The 20987-nt window shown below is 42.1% G+C and overlaps 1 protein-coding gene across 3 annotated transcripts in view; it reads left to right on the top strand.

Moving 5' to 3' along the window:
• The first annotated feature begins 1657 nt into the window (after positions 1-1657).
• Positions 1658-20987, top strand: part of camkk1a (calcium/calmodulin-dependent protein kinase kinase 1, alpha a) — a 43317-nt gene continuing 23987 nt past the window's right edge. For all 3 annotated transcript variants that reach the window (XM_058087778.1, XM_058087779.1, XM_058087780.1), the window contains exons 1-4: positions 1658-2211; positions 18331-18714; positions 19308-19355; positions 19459-19512. In XM_058087778.1, coding sequence (XP_057943761.1) covers positions 18415-18714; positions 19308-19355; positions 19459-19512 — 402 coding nt within the window. In that variant the 5' untranslated portion in view covers positions 1658-2211; positions 18331-18414. The remainder of the gene's footprint in view (positions 2212-18330; positions 18715-19307; positions 19356-19458; positions 19513-20987) is intronic.

The raw sequence follows: 20987 nt of genomic DNA, 5'->3' as shown, positions 1-20987 counted from the left end.
GGTCGTTATTATCCAGCAGGATGATATTCAGACCCTGGCAGGAGGCTCATCGGGTCCATTTAACCGAGCGGCCAACATTTACATGTAAGGCCATGTTGCTACGGAGCTGCCCAGCGTGAATTATGAGCACAAGCAGAGGATAAGACATTCTCAGGTCACTGCTATTCATCTCTGGTGTTTGTTCCAAGGGGGGGGGGGGGTCACTCTGGGAAAAATGAAAATGAAAGACCTCACGAGAAGTTACCTAATGGAAATAATATAATGTAATAAAATCTATACCGTATTTTCTGGACTAAAAGTCACTCCGGAGTATAAGTCGCACAAGGCCAAAAATGCATAATTAGGTAGAAAAAAACATACATAAGTCACACTGGAGTATAAGTGGCATTTTTTGCAGGTAATTAATTTTAACTACTTGACCAAAACAGACATTACGTCCTCTTGGAAGGCAAGTTCTAACATGAATAAAAGAATAGAGAACAGGCTGAATAGGTGTAAGATATGCTAACACAATGGTTATTCAGCTACATAAAAAATAAACATGAACACAAAATGTGTCCAGTGTTTATGGAACATAAACACTTTTTTCATTTATAAGTCGCTCTGGAGTATAAGTAGCAGGAACAGCCAACCTAGGAAAAAAAGTGCCACTTATAGTCCGGAAAATACGGTATTTATATGTATATAACATTATATTATATTACATGATATTAATTATATATATTTAACATTTATTTTAACATTTATATTTCACATTTGTCTTTAGTTTTAACATTTATTTTCTTTTTTATATTAATTTATACGTTGCTCTGGAGTATAAGTCGCAGGAATTATAGACTTATAGTCTGAAAAATACAGACTATAATATACTATCATATATATATATTACATTATATTTATATATATTTAATATTTATTTTTAATATTTATATTTCACATTTGTCTTTAGTTTTAACATTTATTTTCTTTTTTTTAATATTCATTTATAAGTCGCTCTGGAGTATAAGTCGCAGGAATTATAGACTTATAGTCCAAAAAATACAGACTATAATATACTATTATATATATATATATATATATATATATATATATAATATAACATTATATTATTTATATATATATAATATTTATTTTAATATTTATATTTCACATTTGTCTTTAGTTTTAACATTTATTTTCCCATTTTTTAAAATTAATTTATAAGTTGCTCTGGAGTATAAGTCGCAGGAACAGCCAACCTAGGAAAAAAAGTGCCACTTATCGTCGGTATACGGTATATATATATTTATATGTATATATATTTTTTTACATTTCTATTTCACATTTATCTTTAGTTTTAACATGTATTTTGCATCTAACATTTCTATTTCATATTTACATCTATATCAAACATGCATTTGTAACGTTTATATTTATAATTCATGTTTATTTAACATCTGGCTTTTTAAAGTATCTTTAGGAAGCCCTGTGATTGGCTGGCCTCTCGCCCGAAGACAGCTGGGGTAGGCTCCAACACCCCCCGCGACCCTCGTGAGGAAAAAGCGGTAGAAAATGAATGAATGAATGAATGAATGAAAGCATCTTCAGGTGTTGTTGCACAGGCAATGACGTCACTAATGAATCCCAAATCCCAGGTGAGATCTCATCCCGTCTTCACCTCTGAGAGATGATTCAATTGGGGGCCATTTGGGGAAACACTGCAATAAAAATATGACCGACAGGGGCATTTATTTCCCACTCCAATAAATCCGCCTTAAAGACAGAATCCAAGCAAGAATGGCGATCTTAGCGCCGGTCGTGGGTAGCAGACACCGTGACTGTGGCGTGTGGTGTTCAACGTGACACGCTAATGGCGCCTGGAACAGGACGGATGATAGGACCCGTTGAAGAACTGAAGGCTGAATAACTAAAGTTATGCTTTTCCGTGTGCAGCAACAGCAGCAGCGGCAGCGGTGAGAGACAAAGCAGCGAGTGTTTTTTCCACGCGTGGAGGGCAGCCGGCTCCGTCTGGCTCGCTGGTTCTCCGCCTCGCAAACAAACGCAGGAGGCTCCGGTGTGGTCGCCGTATTCGGGACGAGGGTCTCGGATGGGACGCGTCTCAGACCAGCCGTCCCGGCTTTCACGTCGCGAAGAGGCGAGGTTCATTTATTTGGAATCCGAACCGGACATTTCGAATCTCTGACACCGGAAAAAAAAGAATCGTTCATTTGGGTGAGTCAAACTTTTACTATTATTTCATTCCAATTCCTCGTTTGCGTGTGTTTGTGTGCGGGTGTGCAAAATACTGCCAGGCCAAAATACGGGGAAGTGGATGGGACAAATGCTGATGCAAATATACAAAACGCCGCGCCCGTCCTTCTGGTACAGTTCTTGACTGGAGACCGGAGACCCCCCCCCCCCAGGACGGCAGACCCTCGGGATTCCAACCACTTCCACAGCACACACGTCCGCAAAAGGATGTGCGGCATGCACCCGCAGTGACGCTAACCGCCCTTAATCCGCCTAATACACCTTGGCAATACACTGTATGGCAACATGTATGTTTTTACACTAATACTACTAATATTACTACAAGTGCGTGTAGAAGTATTATAAATGAAAGTACACATACTGGGTTTTTTTCACACTGCAAGAAGTGAAAAGTTGAGGCATATTACTGCAGTATTTCATCATAAAGTATCTTCTCCATTTGTCCTATGTTGCCCAAACCGGTACAAATATTGTCCAAAAACAATATTTACTTTCATTTTAACAATATTTAAAATTCACTGAATTTTCCGATACGCAAGTTGAACGGAATAATAATTAAAATACAGTAGAACCTTGGTTATGGCCATTCAGACCCGACTCTAACTGAAACGTACTCTAACCCAAACCCATAAGAAATAAGGGAAGTCCAATTTATCCAAACATGTTACGCACGGTGTGGAAGTGGTTTTTCGTGGGTTTTCTCTGGGTACTCCGGTTTCCTCCCACATTCCCAAAAACATGCTAGGTTAATTGGCGACTCCAAATTGTCCATGTGAGTGTGAATGGTCTATTTATGGCCTCTGATTGGCTGGCGAGGGTGTGCCCCGCCTCTTGCCCGAAGACAGCTGGGATAGGCTCCAGCACCCCTCGTGAGGATAAGCGGTATCAATGAATGTTACACACAAAACCCGTGTTTTATAGTTTTACATGCAGCAAAGGGACGAATAAGACACAAGGTGAATGCCACCTTCATGTTTTGCCATGAGTTATTCTTTTCATTCAGTCGTGTTTCTCACCTTAAGTCTCTTTTTCTTTCGATCACGGCTGCAAGATAACCCAAAATGGAACCAAAGAAAGTTTCACATGCCAGCATTTAGATAAAAACACTATTGCATTAAAAAAATAACTCATAGCAAAACAGGCAGGTGGTGTTTGTGTTTATATAGAACTATAAATAGAACATTTTTGAGATGTTAGTTGGGAAAAAACTCCAGATACAAAGTTTATGTTAGTCGGTAGTTGATGGTAGTAATGAGTGTTGTGTTTGCGTCGCGGCGAGCCACGTCGATGTCGGAACTTAGCACTGCTGTTAGCATGTTAAGGTCGACAATAGACAGTAGCTGCAACAATTAATTGATGATTGATCCATTGTCAAATTAATTGACAGCAGTTTCGGTCTTTGATTGTTTTTGACTTCAACATTGTTGCAGATGGCCGAGTCTGCATGAAACGTTTAGCTAGCACTTTAATACGGAGTTAGGCTACGCAATCCTTAGCCTTTGTTCTAATCTACGTTTCTAAAAGAAGAGAGTCACGTGTGACAAAAACGTATGTGGACTTCTTCTAACCTGCCGAGTCGGTTGGGGATAATTATTATTAATTGAATGTTCCAGCCTTTGAAAAAAGCCCCGGGGTGTTTTTGCGAGAGTGTTGCCGAGCAGCTCCACTCCCCTCTTGAGTGTTCATTACAGTCGTGGACATAAATATGCAGCGTGACGTGCATCATGTCCAGCTTCGCAACGCGGTGGCCTCGTTTGCCCTGTTCCGGCCTCAAGCGTGGCTGCTGACCGCAGAAGCAAAAATGGATTTAGGGTTAGCAACCCGTGGCTCCAGAGCCGCCTCTTTGTTGTGGCTCCCTTTTGCAATGAATTTTTTTTTAACACCTGAGTGGGGAAAATGCATGTCTTCATAATGAGTTAAACAAAAAAATAGAGATACATTGTCATTGCACAATAACACAGCAGTGAAATTGCCAACGAAATGTTGTCGCCTGGCTCCCGTATAATAATAATAATAATAATGTGGAGAATAAATAGATGACATCAAATATGAACAACAATGTACAGCGTAAACAGTAAATTGCACAAATAATTGAAATCCTCCTTATCTTATGGGTAGGAAGTTAAAATGGTTGTTTTTTAATTTTAAACTTGTCTTGTACATTTCTTAGCTATACCTTTTTGAGGTACTTTCATTCATTCATTCATTCATTCTACCGCTTATCCTCATGAGGGTCGCGGGGGTGCTGGAGCCTATCCCAGCTGTCTTCGGGGCGAGAGGCGGGGTACACCCTGGACTGGTGGCCAGCCAATCCCAGGGCACATATAGACAAACAACCATTCACACTCACATTCATACCTACATGGACAATTTGGAGTAAAAAAAATTGGAGTCAAAAATTGTCAACCCATCGAAAAAATCTCAAGACGTCAACAGTCTGACACACTGTGTCATCATTCAAAGAACACATTACTAACAGCACTAAATTCATCACACAGCAACTTAACACTCAAATGATTAATTCATACATTCATTCATTTTCTACCGCTTATCCTCACGAGGGTCGCAGGGGGTGCTGGAGCCTATCCCAGCTGCCTTCGGGCGAGAGGCGGGATACACCCCGGACTGGTGGCCAGCCAATCACAGGGCACATATAGACAAACAACCATTCACACTCACATTCATACCTATGGACAATTTGGAGTCGACAATTAGCCTAGCATGTTTTTGGATTGTGGGAGGAAACCGGAGTACCCAGAGAAAATCACGCATGCACGGGGAGAACATGCAAACTCCACACAGAGATGGCCGAGGGTGGAATTGAACCCTGGTCTCCTAGCTGTGAGGTCTGCGCGCTAACCACTAGACCTGTGGACAATAATTTTGAATAAATAATAATAAATAATAATAATTTAAAAAATTTAAAATAAATAACAATTTACACATACTTTTATGTAATTTTATCCCCAATACTAGCATTAATATACGAGTATAAAATAAAAATATAAAATAAATAAAAATACTATCTGAACTACTTTGATACCCCCAAAATCCCTCTAATGTTTTTTTAAACATACTATGTTTTGCGGCTGAAGACTATTTTTTTTAGTGGGCAAGTGGGTGAAATGGCTCTTTTCATAATAAAGGTTGCCGACCCCTGATTTAGGGCGGACGAATGCCATGCACAAATCATTTTCTGCACCAACAGTGTTTTCCCCCCCTATATGAGCGCCACTTTGTCAATGCTAGGCTTTAACCAGAAAGGCTCCTTCCCTCCGGCCGTCATGCAGAAGTGAAACCCAGCCACAGAAAAAGAGGCCGCGTCAAGATTTCATAGCCCCAACGCTCCTCTGGGAAATGACTTCATTAAAGCGAGAGGACGCGGAAATTGCTGTGTGAAAGGGAGCGAGGACTCACGCGGGCTTGTGTTTTATATCCTTTATCCAAACATACCTTGACATATTTTTCGCTCGTGTTAAGTACGCCTGATCTTGAAGTTGGACAAAGACCAGAACGGCAGTGCTGGATGATGAACATCACGTCCTGTTGTTTTCTATTTTCAGGTAATCATAACAAATGACGCTTATTACCGCAAAGTGCTCTTCCCAGTACCGTCCAACCAAAACACTTTGGTGGAAAATGAGAATTCGGGATTATATTTGGGTCAGTGTCCTAACGTGACATAGCAAGCGAAACTGAAAGTTATTTCAAAGCAATTTGCATATTAAAATAAAGTCTATCTTGTTCCGCTTATCTGAGGTCAGTCGGGTGACAGAGGCAGCAGCCTAAGGAAGGAAGCTAGTTTAAGTCTAAGCTTAAACTTAAACTTGTGCATGACAAGTTTTGTACTTGGCAGCAACGTGTTTTTGACGGCCACACGGCTGATATCACTCCTCCTCCTAGCTACTTAGCACACTAGCAAACACTGTTGTTGTTGCTAGCATGATGAACTTGGTTGTATTAAACTTCCCTGGCTCCGTGCCACCACAGGAAACTTGTGCATGACAAGTTTTGTACTTGGCAGCAACGTGTTTTTGACGGCCACACGGCTGATATCACTCCTCCTCCTAGCTACTTAGCACACTAGCAAACACTGTTGTTGTTGTTAGCATGATGAACTTGGTTGTATTAAACTTCCCCGGCTCCGAAACTTGTGCATGACAAGTTTTGTACTTGGCAGCAACGTTTTTTTTGACTGCCACACGGCTGATATCACTCCTCCTCCTAGCTACTTAGCACACTAGCAAACACTGTTGTTGTTGTTAGCATGATGAACTTGGTTGTATTAAACTTCCCCGGCTCCGAAACTTGTGCATGACAAGTTTTGTACTTGGCAGCAACGTTTTTTTTGACTGCCACACGACTGATATCACTCCTCCTCTGAGCTACTTAGCACACTAGCAAACACTGTTGTTGTTGTTAGCACGATGAACTTGGTTGTATTAAACTTCCTCGGCTCCGCGCCACCACAGGAAACTTGTGCATGACAAGTTTTGTACTTGGAAGCAACGTCTTTTTGACTGCCATACGGCTGATATCACTCCTCCTCCGAGCTACTTAGCACACTAGCAAACACTGTTGTTGTTGTTGTTGTTGTTAGCACAATGAACTTGGTTGTATTAAACTTCCCTGGCTCCGCGCCACCACAGGAAACTTGTGCATGACAAGTTTTGTACTTGGCAGCAACGTTTTTTACCTTACATTCCATTTTACTTTCCAACTACCTTGGTTGGTGTCGCTAATCCGTTCCAGAAGGTCTGACTTTAACCAAATCATATTTTCCGGTAAGAAATAATCCAATCCTCTTCCTCTTCCAGGAAGACGGAGAATGAGGAATTATGATGGAATACTGATGAATCCAATTATTATTCATATTGTACATAAACAGGAAAATGTATGCAAATCAGGGCTAGGTTGTGGACTTTAACCAAAAAAAACACTGTAACCAGGGTGTATGCTAACCGAGGTTCGGCCCCGCCCTTTTGAGATCTTTACCACGACTTCATTTGCTGTCATATTTATAAATGAAACAACCTCCAACTGTAATTTGCCTTGTTTTTTTTTTCCCCGCTTTTAACCAGCGACGCGCTTTAGCAACTTTGGAGGGATTCACCACGCCGTACACGATTAGGCTGCTTTGTTGATAAGGCGGTCGGCGTTGTCGTAGCGAGTGAATACACCAAGACATTTGCGGGCCTCATTAGTTTGCGCTGAGCCTCATCTGCATGTTAGCCTTCATTATTCAAAGCGTAACCAGCAAAGGACTCTGGGGGTCCTCAGATCTTTCAGTTAACCGAGGCAAAGTGTTCGTCTGCACTTCACCCCATTTGCACTCACCCCCCCACTACATCCCACCCCCCGCTTTATAAAAGACACCATCAGCAACGAGGCGCCTACCGGGGGAACCTACGTCCTTTCATATTCCGCATTAAAAGGGATGCTTGACGGGGATGCTCGGCCACCCGACATCATTTTATTTCAGAAGGAGCTTTTATATTTGTGTCATCATGGCCGCTTTATGGGAGAGCCGTGATCGATTCATTACACCCGAGTTCAAAGTTCAGACGGTGGTACATTCGCCAATTACCGCTAGCAATTAACGCGGCTTCTGGGCTTGGGGAATCCATTGGAAAAAAATATCTGACACACCATGAGCCAACTGAGTCAAAATAATGAGAAAAGAGTCATAATGAAATAAAAAAATAATAAAACATAAGGAGAAAAAAATATAAATAAAATAAGAATATAAATATAAAAAGTGGCAGGTGCTGTTCTGAATAAATATAAATATATGTACATCAAAAACAACAACCTATACAGCAGGGGTCTCAAACTCAATTTACTTGGGGGGCCACTGGAGCTAGGGTCTTGGCGAGACTGGGCCATATCAGGTTTTCAAAAAAAAAAAAATGCATTTATTAAAAACAGAAAAATGAATAAACTTTGCTTTGGTTTCGATTTTCTACAAGAAAAGCTCTGATAAAACATTCCACTGTTCTCAGATATCTTACTTTTTATTTTTCTACACAAAATAAGCTGAAAAATATATAAATAAATCAAGAATAAAGAAAATCAATCAATCAGTAATAAATAAATATAATAATAATAAAACGGCAAATAATAAAAACTTAAGAAACCACATATAATTGGTGGGTAGACAAATGATTTTTTTCAGATTAAAATGAACAAAGCATTATTAGAGCCCTGTAGACATGACAAAACACGACTATAGTCACATTTATACTCTTTTTATTTACAACATATTGCGCAACTGCAGGGTCTTGAGACACATGCTAACTCGCAAACTAGAGAGCTAGCCACCTAAACGGTAGCCTCCAAGTTATTTCCTTTAAACTTAAAAAGCCAAAAACTTACCACTTCCACACGGATAGGGAGGATAACTATTAACAGTTATTTAACCTTTAACATGAACATTAATCAAACGTAATCATTTTTTCTGGGTACATGATACCATACAGCATCCATATCAAACTTGCGCGGGCCGCACTAACATTAAACTTTCGTATCAAGGCGGGGGCCTCAAACTAGTGTCCTGTGGGCCACATTTGGCCCGCGGGCCGCGTGTTTGAGACCCCTGCTATACAGTATTGCAGTAAACAAAGGGTAGTATTGCACATATTGTACCTGAATTTCATCATACCCGTATTGCACAGAAAGTCGAAATTCTACGATACAAAGTCGTCATTCTCAGATTAGAAAGTCATCACGATGAGATAACATGCGTGTTTTTTATCTCATCATTTCGCCGATTTCATAATTTCGAGATTTTATCTAATAATTAAGACTCTTGGGCTGTATTTGTCTTTGTAAAGTAGACACCCCAACTGATGCTCGCTCAGTTAAGTACTCCCTCCTTATTCCATGTTTTTCAGGGACATCTGCCACAGTTTGTTTTTCAAAATAAAAGCGCTCACGTGTTCAGTTTTGGCGTCTGCTTCAGCAGGTTTGTCTTCCCAGAACTCTTTGAAACGAATGTAGACACGGTGACAAGTACTGCATGTGTACTACGGCATGTGTACTACTGCATGTGTACTACGTACATGTGTACTACTGCATCTTTTCCATTCAAGCCACACGTAGCAACCATCCGACATGTGCAACTATTGTGAGAAGCGGATTAACAGATGGTGTTTTATTTGTGTACGTCTATTTGCTGTGGGGTGGGGGGGGGTTCAACTGATTATCTTTCATGTCCTCTTTTCCTCATGCCATGTGGAATCAAAAAAAAAAAAACACACACACAAAATATATTTCCCGAGAGGAGCCTTGAGCTACTTTGTCCATAAAAAAACAAAATAATTTTATTTTATTTTTTTTTGGGAGGGGGGGGGGGCAGCTCAAGATTGCTGTTTTCAGTTCATTTGATTATTATTAAGTTCCATGCGGACCGGGCGGGTAAGCGGCCGCTGACGTCATCTCGTCTATGCGGAGAATTCATCCAATTTTCTGACCTCATCATTTCTCACATCCAATCCTGGGAATCGACCAAGTGTGGCGTCTTTTAAGTGGATTGCACCAAGGCGGGGGAGTAGCTCACATTATTGATGTGAGGGGGGGAAGAAACCATTGGCTCAAAAGCATGAAAGTATTTTCATTTATCAGGAGGAAACTGAGCCTCCGTCTTTCAAATAACCTTGAATGGAGTTAAGTAAGATCTTGGATGCTGAAAGAGGTTTTAAATGTTCATGTCTCATTTAGTAAACCACAAAAAGGCCGTTAATTTGGCGGAGTGATTGCATTAATTATGTGACATCTTCCCATGGGGTTAGACTGTTATTTTTCTAATGACTGTGATTTCCGGTGTAAAAGCCACTATTTTTGTCTTAAACTTTTAAGCCCTGCAGATTACACATCAGGCAACATTAGCCAAATAGGTTCTGCCATTGGACAATATGCCTGTCAATCAGCGTAAAAGTGTAACGTTCGGTGGTGTTGCACGTCTTCAGGCAAGCCAAAGGCATCCAGACAAGACAAGGGAGAAGAAGTAGGCCAGTAAAAGTCCTTAAGGTGGTCCCTGTCGGACTCTAAGCTCTCTGGCGCTGAGCACCCTCTGTAATCACCGAGGGTGCCTGGGATCAAGTCCATGGATGTTGATATAATCGCCCTTTTTGGCTCTTGCTCCACAACATGTTCATCCTCTCTGACATAATATGTCCTCAGTTAGCATAATATGTCCTCGGTTAGCAAAAATGGAATGTTTAGCACTCACCAAATCTGGCAAACCCGACACGACTTGGCACCAGCGATCATGCCATCATGCTAGGCCAAGTTCTCAACTTCTGCCTTGCTTCTCGCTTCCATCTTATTTCTGCGTTTTACCAAGACGTTGTTGTAGGATGCTAAGCTATAATATCACACAATATCCATAAAGGCCTACTTGGATATCAGTGGAGCCTTTTTTTCATCCGTTACAGTATCAAAGCTGTACTTAATGTTAGTGGACTTATGGCATGATGTCATTGGCAGTTCCTCCTTAGTTCCGCAGTAACTACTCTAAATGTATGTGCTTTGGTCATTAGTTCCTTAGTAACTACTCTAAATGTATGTGCCTTGGTCACTAGTTCCTCAGTAACTACTCTAAATGTATGTACCTTGGACATTAGTTCATTTATTACACAGTAACTACTCTAAATATATGTGCATTAGTCATTAGCTCCTCAGTAACTACTCTAAATGTATGTGCCTTGGTCATTAGTTTATTTATTACACAGTAACTACTCTAAATATATGTGCATTAGTCATTAGTTCCTCAGTAATTACTCTAATTGTAAGTGTCTTGGTCATGAGTTCCTCAGTAACTACTCTAAATGTATGTGCCCTGGTCATTAGTTCCTCGGTATCTACTCTAAATGTATGTGCATTGGCCATTAGTTCCTCAGTAACTACTCTAAATGTATGTGCATTGGCCATTAGTTCCTCAGTAACTACTCTAAATGTATGTGCCTTTGTCATTAGTTCCTCGGTAACTACTCTAAATGTATGTAACTTGGTCATTAGTTCATTTATTACACAGTAACTCTTCTAAATATATGTGCATTAGTCATTAGCTCCTCAGTAACTACTCTAAATGTATGTGCCTTAGTCATTAGTTCATTACTTCCTTAGTGACTACTCTAAATGTATGTGCCTTGGTCATTAGTTCTTCATTTATTACTCTAACTACTCTAAATATGTGCATTAATTCATTAGTTCATCAGTAACTACTCTAAATATATGTGCAATGGTCATTACTTCATCAGTAACTACTCTAAATGTATGTACCTTGGTCATTAGTTCCTCAGTAACTACTCTAAATGTATGTACCTTGGACATTAGTTAATTTGTTACACAGTAACTACTCTAAATATATGTGCATTAGTCATTAGTTCCTCAGTAACTACTCTGCATGTATGTGCCTCAGCCATTAGTTCCTCAGTAACTACTCTAAATACATGTGCCTCAGCCATTAGTTCATTAGTAACTACTCTAAATGTATGTACCTTGGACATTAGTTAATTTGTTACACAGTAACTACTCTAAATATATGTGCATTAGTCATTAGTTCCTCAGTAACTACTCTACATGTATGTGCCTTGGTCATCACAAAATGATTGCTTTCTTGCTTCCTTTTTTGGTTCCAATCCAGTTTGAGTGTTTTGCAGGTCCTAATCCGTGCCGGGTTTGAATCCTTCCCTCTCAACTATACAGTACGTTCTGTGTGCAGCCAGCTCACCGAGCTTGTCACACATTTCTAACAATGAGCAGAGGAGCCGGGGATCAGTGGGATGTTCTGAGGGATTAGGAGGGCACTGAGCTCCACACTCTGAAGGGGGGGGGTGCTTTCTCATTTCAAGCAGGAGCATCATAATCCCATGCGGGTTCACGTCGTCGCAGCTTTCCAGCGCTGTGATATTGAGTTTCTCTTTCAAGCCCTTGGGTGGCTCTTGATTACCCGAGCGCCTTCGGACCAGTGTAGCACCTTTTCTATAAATAGATGATCAACCACAAGAAGGCGACTTGTGATGATAGGAAAGATCTGAATATGTCTTGCCTGGAGGAGAAGAGGCGTCTGGTCCGGCCTTGTTAGAGAGGAACCTGTGTTGGAACGTCTATTGAGGATTCTCAGGTCAGTCCGGCTGGAAGATCAGTCAGTGAGAGTAGAGGAGAGAAATAATTGGCTCATCCAACATGGCAGTTTGCACCGTCGTATCCCAGATAATCCTGGATATACCCAATGCCGGGTGGGGCAATCCAACATGGCTGATCACGTACACGTGTGTGTATTGTGTGTTTTTTTTTTGCCATCACGTTTAATTGATGCATGGGGGTGTTTAATAGATTTACAGAGTTGTTTCTGCTACATTTGCCTGCTAATCCTGTGGATTAAATTAAGGACTCCCAGGGATTAGTCTTGTGTCAAGTGAGCAAATCACCTAATCACGTAATCATCACATTTGCATAATCAGCCATGATTTATCAGCAGTTTTTTTAATGTTACAAACAAGATGGAGACCCCTGTGGGTGCTTTAAGACGAGGGGGGGGGGGGTCACACATGTCAAGAGTCTCCATAGATTTGGCGCCCATCGTTTTGGGGAAAAAGCAGAACGTAGAGCAGGGGTGACCCAACGTTTTCCACCGGCTGGAGCCTATCCCAGCTGTCTTCGGGCGAGAGGCGGGGTACACCCTGGACTGGTGGCCAGCCAATCACAGGGCACATATAGACAAACAACCATTCACACTCACATTCATACCTACGTATGGACAATTTGGAGTCGCTAATTAACCTAGCATGTTTTTGGAATGTGGGAGGAAACCGGAGAAAACCCACGCATGCACGGGAGAACATGCAAACTCCACACAGAGATGGCCGAGGGTGGGATTGAACTCGGGTCTCCTAGCTGTGAGGTCTGTGTGCTAACCACTCAACTGCCGTGCAGTTATTATTATTATTATTCTTCATTCATTTATTCATTTTCGACTGCTTATCCTCACGAGGGTCGTGGGGGTGCTGGAGCCTATCCCAGCTGTCTTCGGGCGAGAGGCGAGGTACACCCTGGACTGGTGGCCAGCCAATCACAGGGCACATATAGACAAACAACCATTCACACTCACATTCATACCTATGGACAATTTGGAGTGGCCAATTAACCTAGCATGTTTTTTTTTTTTGGAATGTGGGAGGAAACCGGAGTACCCGGAGAAAACCCACGCATGCACGAGGAGAACATGCAAACTGAGGGTGGGATAGAACTTGGGTCTCCTAGCTGTGAGGTCTGCGCGCTAACCACTCTCTTATTTATGTTTTTAAGATGTCTTACAACTGTAAAGGTGACTATAGGGGTGTTATTTCATGTCTACAGGGCTCTAATAATGTTAAAAAACATGTTTAGAAGGTCATAAACAGATTTTCCATGCTCTAACTATGAAAATATTCCATTTAGTAATATTGAATCCGAGCCGCACGTTGTGCAAGTGGAGTTTGCATGTTCGCGGTTTTCCTCCCACATTCCAAAAACATGCTAGGTTAATTAGCGACTCCAAATTGTCCATAGGTATGAATGTGAGTGTGAATGGTTGTTTGTCTATATGTGCCCTGTGATTGGCTGGCCACCAGTCCAGGGTGTACCCCGCCTCTCGCCCGAAGACGGCTGGGATAGGCTCCAGCACCCCCGCGACCCTCGTGAGGAAAAGTGGTAGAAAATGAATGAATGATTATTACTACTACTACTAGGCTAGTATTAGCCTGCATATTGGCTTGCTTATTAGCCTGCTTTTGTCGAATTATTATATAAATTTTTTCAGACATTTTTTTTGTAAAAAAAATATAAAATAAAAAAAAATAAATTGAAAAAAAATCTTTAAAAAATATCAAATTATTTTGGGGGGGCTTAAGAACATTTTAAAATAGGCCTAATGACGCCACTAGCTTTTAAAAGTAAAAAAGAAACATGCTAGGTTAATTAGCAACTACTAGTACTAGTAGTAGTAGTAGTAGTAGGCTAGTATTAGCCTGCTTATAGGCTTGCTTATTAGCCTGCTTTTGCCCTATTATACAAAATTTGTCAGACATTTTTTTGTAAAAAAAAAAAAATCTATTGAAAAAAAATCTATTAAATTAATTAATTAAAATTAATTAATCTAAATTATTTTGGGGGCTTAAGAAAATGTTAAAATAGGCCTAATGACGCCACTAGCTTTTAAAAGTAAAAAAAAAACATGCTCGGTTAATTAGCCACTCCAAATTGTCCATAGGTATGAATGTGAGTGTGAATGGTTGTTTGTCTATATGTGCCCTGTGATTGGCTGACCACCAGTCTCGCTCGAAGACAGCTGGGATAGGCTCCAGCATAGAAAAAAGGATGGATTGAAAATGGAGTCCTCCTGGATTAACCGATTAATCCGACAATCCTCATGCTGCCTCCTTTTGTGGCCCCTGGTTGAAAAGCGACAAAACGTATCCAAAGAAAAGCCATTTATGTAAGACATTTTGTATCATAATTGATATGTACTCGCCACGTCATACATTTTGCTGAGTCAGAACCACAATAGCAGCATATTAGTTATTGTTCCGTTATTCGAAAATGCCAGCCGTTCTGTGATTTGTGTGTGAATGCGTGTCATCGTTAGCGCTGCTAATGTGCTACATCGACTGACTGACGGAGGACGTCACCTTGCATTGTTGGCGCCCTTTCCGACGGCAATTATTTCAATTCGTTTTTCCCCCATTCTCATCGTGGACGGTCGCTTTCTATTCGCCATCAGTCTCTCCACGGTCCTTTTGAGACGCTGAGCTCCATGTGATGCCAAAATCACTCCATAATCTCACCTTAAAGGCTCACTCAAGGATGAGGCCTAATCACTCCCGAGTGGGGGGAATGTCTCATTTCATTCTGCTTCATGGTGTGGGTGTGTTGGTGTGTTGGTGTGGGCAGGTGCGTGTTTGCAAGCTGTACCCTCATCCATCAGGAGAAGCTCGTTGATGTCCCCCCCCCCCCCGCTGTGCTTTGCAGCCTTCCCACTCCCACTCCTCCTCTCGTCTTTTGCTCAGCGCTTCACGGGATCGTCTGTGTGAGTAATATGAAATGTGACAGGTGAAGGAAAGTGGAGGCCTCGTCATCCTGTGGGCGTAGGGAGAGGCGAGCCCCCCCCCTCCCCCCCATCCAGGTTTGCATGATTACTTGGTGATTATGCAATTTACTTATATAAATCTGAAGCAAAAACAAGAACTACATGAACTACAAGCATTGACACATTATACACATGTGTCAAACTCAGGCTCGGGGGCCAAATCTGGCCCGCGGAATTAAAAAAATAGCATTGACTAGGCCCGACTTGTCGACCTTATGAAATATAGCACAAATTCACAACCACAAGAATGTTCCGTTCATACGTTTCCGATGCCGCGTATCCTCAGTAGGGTCGCCGGTGTATGTTGGAGCCCATCCCAGCTCTCCTCAGACAAGATTCAAACCCAAATCTTCCACTTTTCTTGACTGTGTCGTGTCAAAATAAATCCTCCACCCGAGGACTCTAAGTGGGTTTCGAATAGAGGATAAGGGAATCTTAAAGAACCACATCATAGAATGAGAACCAGATTGTTTATTCCTGACAACAATACCTAAGACAGACATCCGGGCTTATCTGCAGTCCCTGTATGCCTACAAGTAAGCGGGTGTTATTACAGCACAGCTCTCTTTCCCTGCCCGGCTTTTTATACACTCAAGATTGTGTAAGATGCTGGAGTCCTGGACCAATCAGCTTTCAGACTATGTGTTTGTTTTAGCTTTTATCTTTAGCTAGCAAAAACGAGCAAATACCTTCACTAGCCAACATGCATCTTATTTCAACGTACGAATGTGGACGCAATGACCACAGCTCATGTAGCCTGTTAGCTTGCGTGAGCGTCAGTCAATTCAAATAAATGAATACAGCTATCAACGTCTGCAAGGTCAGATAGCTGAAGTGGAAAACCAGAGGGATCCATCTCTATTTATATGGGGGGGGTGATGCGCCTGCTCTTTGCTCTCCGTCAAAGGAGAAAAAGAAGACAAAAACAAAACCGCTCCTTGAAGATTTCCTCTGCGTGCAACATCGAGGTATGTTCGCTGTTTCTCAGCCTTTGCAAATAATTTTTATTTTGTTCTGGCCTTGGGTCCTTTTGTTTGCCGCCTGTGTGCAATTGAATCCCGGGACAGACTAATAGAAAGCAGCTAAGGGTGAAAGTGGTCCACTAATGGATTCCAACCACTTCTATGCTCTTAGCATTACTAAACTTGTGCAAAATGGTCGCTGTTGAAAGCACTTCACAATCCAGCCGTGGCACTCAAGGCTGTCATGATCAATTTTTCTTTCATGCATTTTTTATTTATTTTTTTAAATTACAGCCAGACTTGCTAAGTGGGACAAATGAAGGACGGACTCTTGTTGAAATGTCATTTGTTTCTTATGTTTATAAAGAAACATACAATTAACCTAATTATACTAATCGGTAATCCCTTCTTTATCGGTTTCAGACCCGACAAGTACGGTTCATTATTTCTAAATGACACTTTTTTTTATGTAGTTTATAGAAATCCTCCCCCTGAGGACTCTTAAGTGGGTTTCCAATAGAGGATAAGGGAATCTTAAAGAACCAAATTATAGAATCCTGGCAACAATACCTAATACAGACGTCCGGGCTTATCTGCAGTCCCTGTATACCTACAAGTAAGCGGGACTTGTTACAGCGCAGCTGCAAAAAAGCACTCTTCCTTTCCCTGCATGGCCTTTTATACACTCAAGATTGTGTAAGAGGCTGGACTCCTGGACCAATCAGCTTTCGCCACTGCCCTTGCTTGACCCGCTTCTTTCATGGGGCTTCTGCTTTCGTTTGTTCGCAGGGGCTTTTCCTTTGTTGCAAAGCAAGCTGTCATATGCGTACCTGATGTTTCCACCTTAACTCTCAGTTAGTCCATCCATCCACCCAACCATCCCTCCATCCAACCATCATCCATCCACCCACCCATCCAACCATCCACCCACTCATCCATCCATCCACCCAACCATCCCTCCATCCATCCATCCAACCATTCACCCACCCATCCAACCATTTACCCATCCATTCAACCATTCATCCATCCAACCCACCCATTCATCCACCGAATCATCCCTCCAACCATCCAACCATCCACCCACTCATCCAACCATCCCTCCATCCATCCAACCATCCACCCACTCATCCAACCATTCCTCCATCCATCCAACCATTCACCCACCCATCCAACCATTTACTCAACCATCCATCCAGCCAACCCACCCATTCATCCACCGAATCATCCCTCCATCCATTCACCCATCCAACCACCCAACCATCACCCATCCAACCATCCGTCCATCCATCCAACCATTCACCCACCCATCCAACCATTTACTCATCCATCCAACCAATCATCCATCCAACCATCCATCCAGCCAACCCACCCATTCATCCACCGAATCATCCCTCCATCCATTCACCCATCCAACCAACCCTCCATCCAACCATCATCCATCCATCCACCCACCCACCCATCCAACCATCCATCCATCCAGCCAACCCACCCATTCATCCACCAAATCATCCCTCCATCCAACCAACCATCATCCATTCATCCATCCATCCAACCATTCACCCACCCAACCATCCACCCACCCATCCAACCATCTATGCATCCGTCACGTTAGTCCTTTTTTTGTGTGGGTACGTGTTTAAGTATCTTTTGTCTGTATTTGTGAGACTATGTGTTTGTTTTTAGCTTATATCTTTAGCTAGCACAATTGAGCAAACACCTTCAAGTTGGAGCAGTGAAAACCTGCTTATGACCTTCTAAATATGGTCTCCAACATCATTACATCATAGGTGTATCCTGTTCTCTAATGTTCAACATTGAAACGTCGAAAATGGGCATTGAAACAAGGACTTGAATTTGAACAAAGTCCAAAATAAGTCCAAAATAAGTCCAAAATAAGCAATATAATAAGTTATTCTTCCTCGGCGTAGCTGAGCACAAACATGATTAAAATGCAATGTCTGCTTTAACAAAGTCTACTTCCTCTTTCAGGTCCGGTTAATCCCAGGTTGATGCTGTCGGGTGCGCGACAGTACTCCCCCTGCCGCCTCCACCGCGCCCACGTCTCTTCCCGCCATGGCGATGAGCAGCCAGCCCGGCTTGGAGAGGCTGGAGTCCACTTCTGAGGAACAAGCCGGCAGTCTCACAGACATCCTGGCTGCCATGTCCACGGACGACCTCGGTGGTTCCGTGCGGAATGGAGGGGCTCAGCCCGCAAGGACTCACCCGTCACGGCATCAGTTGTCTGGAAGGAAGTTCTCTCTGCAGGAAAGGGGTACTTACTTATCCTCTGCGGGGGGCTGCACACATGTCTCCCCCCGGGTGGCTCGAAGGCCTACAGTGGAGTCCAAACGTGTGTCCATATCCGACTCTCAGGTAAGATGCTTTTGGTCGTGATTCCAGCAAAACCTGTTTGGGTTTGTTCGATTCCATTGTTCAGTGTTTGTACTTATTTTAGATACAGTATCCCAACAGTACACCATTCTTTCATATTTCTAACCTGTACCCGCCAATCAGCATCCTCCAACAATCCTCCGAGCCCTGAGATTTCTCTTTTCTAAAACACGCTACCTGTTTTTTTGGTCTCGTTTCACGCCTCAAGCGTCGCTCTGGCTCTCAACAGAGGCGCTTTTTCCATCAATTTCACCACGGCTCCATCTCCTCTGATCCTACTCTTGCAACCACTCACTGATTTTGGGGGGTGTTTTGCTCCAACGCCATTCAAAGCCCGCTGGCTAACTGACTGACCCTGATCGGTAGTGTCGCGCTGGTTGCTATGGGGATGCAAAGCCGCTTTTGAAGCAGTAGCGCTCTAATGGGCTTGCAGACCGTCAACAGGAAGTAGCGTCATGTACCTACAGCGTACATCAGAAATCAGCAAAAATGTTGCTTTCACACCAGTGGCCATGATGACGATGATGATTGATGGTTGGGCTTCTTACTTCCCTGCATCTTTCCCCCGCCTACAGGACTGTATCCAGTTAAACCAGTATAAACTGAAGAGTGAGATTGGAAAGGTAAGTTCTCTGAAGGATACTCGTATGTTTGTTTTATTAACAAACAGCAGAACGTGTGGCTAAAAGCCGGAATCCCGTTGAACGCCTCGTGTTGTGTTTGCAGGGCTCCTACGGTGTGGTCAAACTGGCCTACAACGAGGATGATGACAAACATTATGTAAGTTAAGCACATTTATTTCCCCCCCTAGGTGTGATGGGAGTCGTATAATTTTTGTGCGGCTCGGTAGCAAATGCGCCACGTACCGGTATCGGACCCCGGCCCGGCAGTTGGGGACCCCTTGATCTACAGGGAAGAAAGCTTAATGGTCGTTGTGGTTAAGGCAGACAATGAAACAAGACAGCAGTTCTGTTCGATAAGAGTATACAGCATTTGCGGCCTGCGGCTGTAGTTGTTGACCCTCGGCACATTCTGAAAATACAGTAAAGAAAGACAATTCTTAATATTATGAGAAACAAGTCATAATTTTACATAAGACTACAAAATAAAGTAAGTTATGCTGGAAACGACTTATGTCGTAATTTCACTTTAAAAGATGGCGGCTATCGGAGTGATGACATCACAGTCATGCTATGGCTGTGTTTGAAACCGCATACTTACCTACTACTCTTACTATCTCTTTGAATATGCAGTGTGTTTACACCGGCAGTATGCCATTTTTGAGTATGCGAGAAGTTGTTGAGAAGTTGAGAAGTCGGATGTTCACTACATTGGCCAGAAATGTTGAATATGTATCATCAGCTTACTACTCACACTCAAATTACCCAGGATTCAACACGGTGTTGGCTGAACACTAATCAGCAGGATGGACCAAACGGCGGTGTCAAGCAGGCTATATTGCGAGTTGGTTCACTTCTTGTTTTTCAAAGTAAAAGCAGTGATTTATTACTATGGTTTTTTTGTATGAGAAAAGTAAAGGGGGTGTTTTAGGGCGACATACGGAAAAATGAAAATATGCACGGGTCACTTTGATATTTTGTCAACCAATGTAGATATGCTAAGAAGTGATGTATAGTTCAAGAAAAAACTGAATCCCATCTTTGGGATATACTCTAGGTGAAAAAGCATATTATATTTTATCAAAAAATTTTCACAGTTTTGCTGTTTTTTTTGTATTAATTTTCCAAATATTTCAACTTCCTTCTCAAATAATGTTTGTAAAATTAATGTTGACTTTATTACTATAATATTCAAATATATTTTTCCAAAAATGTCCCATAATATTGCTATTTTAAAAAAACTTAATTGTTAGATTATATAAATAAAATGTGCCGTGGGTCAATAAAAAGACAGCCGTGGGCCACACTTTGGACACCCGTGATCTAAAGCTATCAGTAAGCTCACCCTCCACGCTGGGCTTTTTTTGCGCGCGCGTTTTACGCCCACCAACCAACCTGAACACCTACACCGGAGTCTGATGCTCAAAGAAAGGAACGCTGGCCAAACACAGAAGAATAACAACTGCTGTCCAATAGAATGTTGCCGTATCGGTGAATCCAAGGACAGATGGTGCCTCAGAGATGTTGACGGAGGCATCCACTTTCATCCTTCAGATTCACAAGGAGACAAAACGAGTACAGACGCACTTCTTGTTTTCCATCTCCAATGTGTAAACATTCAGATGAGCTTTGTTT

This window comes from Doryrhamphus excisus, chromosome 11 (genome assembly GCF_030265055.1).
Source record: "Doryrhamphus excisus isolate RoL2022-K1 chromosome 11, RoL_Dexc_1.0, whole genome shotgun sequence".
Lineage (NCBI taxonomy): Eukaryota > Metazoa > Chordata > Actinopteri > Syngnathiformes > Syngnathidae > Doryrhamphus > Doryrhamphus excisus.
Note: the sequence above shows the minus strand (reverse complement) of the source record. Positions and strands in the feature narration are given on the sequence as shown.